At 41.5% G+C, this 6,816-nt stretch overlaps 1 protein-coding gene across 1 annotated transcript; it reads left to right on the top strand.

The window, feature by feature from the left end:
* Positions 1-1,485: 1,485 nt before the first annotated feature.
* Positions 1,486-6,606, top strand: LOC109744423 (outer envelope protein 61). The gene is made up of 10 exons (XM_020303542.4): positions 1,486-1,955; positions 2,560-2,790; positions 3,239-3,295; positions 3,378-3,506; positions 3,774-3,922; positions 4,051-4,103; positions 4,512-4,674; positions 5,197-5,734; positions 5,843-5,986; positions 6,122-6,606. Exons 1-10 carry the CDS (start codon positions 1,872-1,874, stop codon positions 6,266-6,268), a joined length of 1,695 nt encoding a protein of 564 aa, XP_020159131.1. The 5' UTR covers positions 1,486-1,871; the 3' UTR covers positions 6,269-6,606.
* The last annotated feature ends 210 nt before the right edge of the window (positions 6,607-6,816 follow it).

Here is a 6,816-nt window from a genome sequence, read left to right on the forward strand (position 1 = left end):
TTTTTGTATGGACACATTCAGTGGTGTAAATCCTTTAATCTCCTCGTGCTAATTGAAAACAATTATTGAAAAGAGGTTTGTGGATAGTACAATATTATGCAGTCATGCAGAAGAAAATGGCCAATATGTTAAAATAGCATCAACGTTGATCATCAATATGTTAAATTACATTTGGCCCGACTATTTTTTCATTATTTGGGCGCCGACCGACCATGACACTTGAAGATATGGACGCGCCAAATCTGTGCCGACCTCCTCTACGTGATATCTCTAATGCTGATCATCATTCCCAAATGTCTCCTGTGCCAAGTAATTGCACATGATTGCTTATGGTTTATAACATGGGTCATACATATAGTTGACCTGGTTTTTCCTTGAAATCGACTACAAAAGTGGTGACCTCGGAAGACTTAACGCCATTGTTGGATATGCAATTGGCGACGATGGCAGGCTTGAATTGGGCACGAAATGATATGGGTGAAGGAATAAGAAGAAGAGTGATTTGACGACAAAAATAGTCAACAATGATGCTTACCGTGTATGCGAATGCTAAATAGATATTTTTCATAAGATTAGTGTTGAACCATTAGAGTATTTATGCTCCCATTGCAATGCACATGCAACTAATGATGTTTGATGTGCATGAGGATGCTAAATGTACATTTTTAATGATATTAGTGTTGAACCATTAGAATACTTATACTCCATTGCAACATACGAGAAATTAACTAGTAATATAAAATTGTCTCGAGGGTACTTGGTCAACCTAGCAGTCCCTTCGCCCTGTACTCTCATGAAACATACGATTAGATCTGCTCGCCTCCTGTGCTGCCGCCACAGGTCTACCTCATCTCCTGTGGCCTTAGACCATGGAGATGCGGTGGACCTCGGTCTTTGCCAGCGGGAGCACTTCTGCTTAGTTTCTAGGTGTCTGCTTGTGTATTTTTTAGGGTTTGTGCCCTGCTCAGAAAGACGAGACGACGATGGTTCCCTGAAGATGAAATAAGATTCTTCCCGCCCAACTCCCGTCCCGGCAGTGTGTCTAGCATCGTCGGAGGGTACGAGGGGGTGTGTTCCGGCGGAACCACGGGATTCAGTTGGCATTTTGTATTCGGTGGATCTACTTGGATCCACTTCTTGTTCTTCTACGTTGGTATGTCGACAGGTTGGATAAATTCAATCTACGCTTCTCTTCATTGACGATGGTTGTTGTTCTGATACGCTGGTCCTTTGGGATCTTAGCACGACGACTTTTCGATGGCCTACTAAAAAAGTTTTGTCCAACTTCATTGATTCCCTGCCCGGTTGTGGTCTACGGCTCGCTTCAGTGCTTATAATCGTTGATAGATGGTATATGGACCTAGATGTATTTTTTGTTACTTCATGTGCTCTTTGTATTGTCGTGATAATTGATGAATCTAGATCGAAAGTTAAAAGGAATAGTAATATAAAAATATAGTCCCAGAAATCAGACCGAAAGGAAGAAGACAAAATGCAGCGCGTGGAGGGTGGAACGGCTCAACGCCCAGCCGTCTAACTCCGTATGATCCCGAGCCCAAACCCATTCCAAAACAGCGGCCCACCGCGAGGAAGCATCATCCGTCAAAGAGAAGAGCCGCTTTCGGATTGGACTCCGTATCGGTTTTCTACACTCTCGTCGCCCCTCGCAAAACCCGTCAATAAATACCAGCAACAGGTTTTTCTACGAATCAACCACCAGAAAGGGCGACCGAAAGAAAAGAAAAGAGCGAGACGCACACCCGAGAGCTAATTCCCAAATCCGCGAGCTCCAGGTCGCTGCTCGGCTGTCGCGTCGATCCCATCCGCCGCTTCGATCTGCGTGTTGGGGATTGCTTGGTGGCGGCGCCGCCATGATGGATCCGGAGATGATGCGGCTGGCGCAGGAGCAGATGCGACGCATGTCCCCCGACGACCTCGCCAGGATGCAACAGCAGGTCTCCGCACCCGATCCATATACCTACGTTCGGCCATGCCGGTTTGATCTCAATTGATTCCCTGCCCGGTTGTGGTCTCGCTAGCGGTAGATCGAGAGGAGATCACGCTCAATTTGGCAACCGTTTTTTGCTGCTGCTGCTGTGGTTGCTTAGATCGAATCGTGTTGTGGTTGACCTATTGCGTACGAGTTGAATTGGTCCTAAGTTAACTCCTCAAGTCAATTGGTAAAGAAAATTGTAGTGTGTGTAGCTGTGGACTCGAGGTACGTTTGAGTTTGATTTGGACAGGTGACGCCAATGGGATGCTGGTTTCTGCTGTTATAAACAACAGCCACGTGCTACTGTTTAAACGAGGCTGTTGCTGGGTCTTTTCGCACAATACTCTGCATCTATTGCCTAAACTATATGCAATAGGATTCTGCTGGTAGATATCTGTGTGTGCACTTATGTCTGTTTTTTTCAGCACTGTTTCATACCTCAGTTCCTGCTTTTGTTATTTGCAGTGTCCAGCATCATTGCTTATTAATGTTATTTTTATGCCCTGAGAAAGCACGAGTATCATGCGATTGACCATGTGTGCTTGTTGCAATTTTGATAATTGCAGCTCATGTCCAATCCTGACTTGATAAAGCTAGCATCCGAGAGTATGAAAAATATGAGAACTGAGGACTTCAAAAGAGCTGCTCAACAGCTCAATCAAACAAGGCCAGAGGAAATGCTTGATATGACTGAAAAAATTGCCAACGCTAAGCCTGAAGAATTTGCTGCCATGAAGGCCCAAGCTGATGCTCAAATATCATATGCGCTATCTGGTGCCAAGATGTTGAAGCAGCAGGTGTGTACAAAATCCAGCACGACCTTTCGTTTAGCATAGAATGACCTTTTCCTACTCTTGGTTGGCGAGTTGGACAAATAGTCAAATACACTTGATCATTTTTTTATTAAGCTCCAAAATTCTTTGTATAAAATATGCTAATCGGCTCACTCGATCAGGATTTTAGATCACTCTGAATGAATTAATTACAAACTGGAAAAGCGACAGCTTCACATGGTTGTCACTACAAAATATTTTGCAAGAAAAATTCATGGAGAGAATGCTCATATAGTCCAGTCGTGCTTGGTTTTCATAATTTGGATACATAATTTCATTTTCTATTCATCTTCCTGTTATCTCTTGTCTAAGAAATTATGTATCTCATCATCTATTTAATGTATTGGGTGTCGGACTCCATTTTTTTATGCATGTTATGAGTTTCCATAATATCCGTTTTCTTTTGTTCCAGGGAAATGAACTTCATAGCCATGGGAAGTATACTGATGCTGCTGCCAAGTACAAGCTTGTGCGTTTCAAATCCCATGCCTTCCATGTATAAAGAAGTGACATGACTGCCAATTTAATTTATATGCTCTTTTGTTGACCAGGCCAAGGAAAACATGAAGAGCATACCATCGGCAGCTGGGCGAACTCTGCAGTTGCAGTGCACCCTTAATTTAATGTCGTGTTACCTGAAATCAGGGATGTTTGATGAATGTGTAAATGAAGGTTCAGAGGTATGTTTGAGGCTTTCTACCCATTATACCAATATTATATGCGGGCATGGTTACACATCACAGTGCTACCATTATCTTAAATGCGATCTACTTTCGTTGTTTCTGTTTGCCACCTTTGCTGTTAGTAGTATTTATGAGCTGTCTAAATGGAAGTCCATAACTCTGTCAATTTCAGTTTGCTGAACTTTTGTTGTTAGTTTAGTTGTCTTAACGATGGCAGCTCTGCATTTACCTGTTATGCTGACCCAACGATCAACCGTGCCACAGGTTCTAACTTATGATTCGAGCAATGTGAAAGCATACTACCGAAGAGGTCAAGCTTACAAAGAACTAGGAAACCTTCAGGCTGCTGTTGCTGACTTACGTAAAGCCCATGAAATTTCTCCGGAGGATGAAACTATTGCTGAGGTTCTGAGGTATGGTTTGCCTTTTTTCCTGCACAAACATATGAAATTCTGCTGATCTTGTTGCTGACATGGACAAAAGTGGTTAGTAATTTTAGTTTTCGCCGTTGTCCTACTGATAGAGTACATTCATTATGCAGGGACACAGATGCAAAACTTGCAACTGAAGGAGGAGGAACAAACCTGCCAAAAGGTAGCTTCATTGATATTCTTTTTAGAATTTAATTATGCTGCTCTTTTTCATCGCCTGCTATTTTTTAATCTGAACCCATCTTACTGTAGCTCAAGTTGCTTCTTGATAAAATCTTTGTGGTTAAATCACTCCATCCTAAGAGTATTTATGATGAATATATTTGTGTGCATATATTTGTGATGAATATTTGGCCAAAATCAACTTAATGGTAGAAGGATATATAAAATAATAGTTAATAAGTAGATGGGCCTTTGACTTGATCCAGCCAAACTATGATATAAGAGTAGAACTGAGGTTGTAGTGAAATATATTATTTCTGTATACTGGTTTGATGCTATTTCGACAGTGTTTGTTATAATTCAGTTCGACTCATCAAACTACTCATCTTGGTGTTCTTTTGTTTCTAAGGAGTTGTTATTGAAGAAATTGTGGAAGAAGATAGTTCAGAGCTGTTAAGTACTCAAAGGAGTTCTTCTACTGAGTATACTGTTTCACAACCACATGAAGGAGCAGGAAACTCAAGACAATCTGACTCTTCAGAAAGCCTAATGAATGATCCTGCTACTATCAGGTAACAGTCTCTTTGCTTCTGGTCTATGTTTCCCATATTCAGAGTTGCCGCACTCTGTTTTGATATGTTTCGGTTGTTGCTACTTCAGATACCTTTTTATTCGTCCACTAGCCAACCATTATTTGGCATGCATTAACATGCAATGTTCTTACTGTATCAATTATCTTGTATAAAAAAATGATACCCATAAATCTTTTTTCTTAGCTGCGTTTTTTTAATTCTCTTCTCATTCTTGTGATGTGTATCCTGTCTTGTGGTGGATCTGTCTATCTGGCATATTGTTATAGAAATATGATTATATCTTGTTGTGCTATCTTACTTGATCACGTTAGGTTCACATTATGCAGGAATTTCATATCTGATTGCAAAAACTTCCAAGTGTTATGTACATTTTACTTGGATTTCATGTTTTGCTTTATTTACTAGTAACATTAGTAAAATGTCTTCACTTCACCTACAGTCTTCTCATTGCGCTTTTTACAAAATATGCATAACGTTCTTGGTGTCCTGGTCAACTGTCAGGTCATTTCAAAATTATGTCTCTAATAGTGATGCTGATGGGTTATCAAAGTTGGGAATGCAAGGAATGTCGCCGGAGCTAGTTAAAACTGCCAGCGAAATGATCGGCACCATGAAACCAGAAGAACTACAAAAGATGTTTCAGGCTGCTTCTTCATTAACCGGCACAAACCCCGTTGGTTCAAATCTTGGATCCAATATGCCCGAAATGTCACCTGACATGGTTAGTATGGCATCTGAAATGATTGGGAAGATGTCCCCTTCTGAACTGCAAAATATGATGGATTTTGCTTCTAAAATGGGTGGGCCTGGTAGTGCGCCTGTGAGACCAGGGACTGGGAGTAATATCCGACCTTCATCAAGAGCAGAAACGAGTAGCAATAACTTCCAACCTTCATCTTCGCAAACTGTTGTGGAGAACCCTGATGAAATAGTAATAAACAACCAAAGTATGGACCATTCATCATCCAGTTCCCCAGTTTCTACAGCTGATATGCAAGAAACCATGAGAAATTCTATGAAAGACCCTGCTATGCGGCAGGTAAAAATCTTTTAGCCCAAGGAATTTGTTTTTTGTGAAGAGTTTTCATCAGGGAAGAAGCTGAGGTTATGGATTTTAACATCTCTTAAAACTTTTCTAAATTAACAGATGTTTGCATCCATGATGAAGAACATGAGTCCTGATGTGATGGCAAACATGAGTGAGCAGTTTGGCATGAAGCTGTCGAAGGAGGATGCCGCCAAAGCTCAACAAGCTATGTCTTCATTATCTCCAGAAGATTTAGACAGAATGGTGAGAAGCTAATTAAAAAAAAAACCTCTCCTCTGAGCTGTGTGCAGACAATGGGCATATATTTTACTTCCAATTAGCTGTCAGAGTTCAGTTAAGACTTCTTAGATTATTAACCTCTGCTTGCTTTGCATTCAGATGAAATGGATGGACAGAGCACAGCAGGGAGTAGAAGTAGCAAAGAAGACGAAGAACTGGCTCCTAGGCAGGAAAGGCCTGATCCTTGCTATTGTCATGCTGATCTTGGCCTTCATCCTACAGCGGCTTGGATTCATCGGTAGGTAGGTGATGGCCTAAACATCCCATATGATGCCCTGTCGAGCAGTGCATCCGGCAACAAATAACTATTCGGCAGCTACATTATGCTCGTTTTCCCTGGCTAGAAGTGATGGTGGGCGGATGACAATGTGGAAGCACCTTGGGAAGAGTCAAGAACTTTTTGTACCATTGTTTATTCTTTCGGCATATGTGTTTATAAATTGTAACAGATTATTAGAAGTAAATGGTCCAGTATTGCCATTTGGACAGTAGGCTGACTTGTAATGTTACGAATGTCCTATGTTATTTCGCACCAAAGAATTTCGTGTCCATATTCACTATCCAGGCCAGAAGTTGTTAGAGCATCTCCAATAGCTTGTCTATATGGTTGTCTATGCTTTTTTTTCACAATGTGAGTTTAAAATGGAGGTCCAACAGCTTGTGTAAATGGATGTCCAAACATGCACATCTTCTAAATCCACCTCCACAATGTCCAGGCCTGGACGATGTGAAGGCATCGTCCATAGCTCAACCGCAGCCACTTTTTCTCCCTCCCGCCAACTCCGTCGCCCTCT

This window comes from Aegilops tauschii, chromosome 2, assembly GCF_002575655.3.
Source record: "Aegilops tauschii subsp. strangulata cultivar AL8/78 chromosome 2, Aet v6.0, whole genome shotgun sequence".
Taxonomy (NCBI): domain Eukaryota; kingdom Viridiplantae; phylum Streptophyta; class Magnoliopsida; order Poales; family Poaceae; genus Aegilops; species Aegilops tauschii.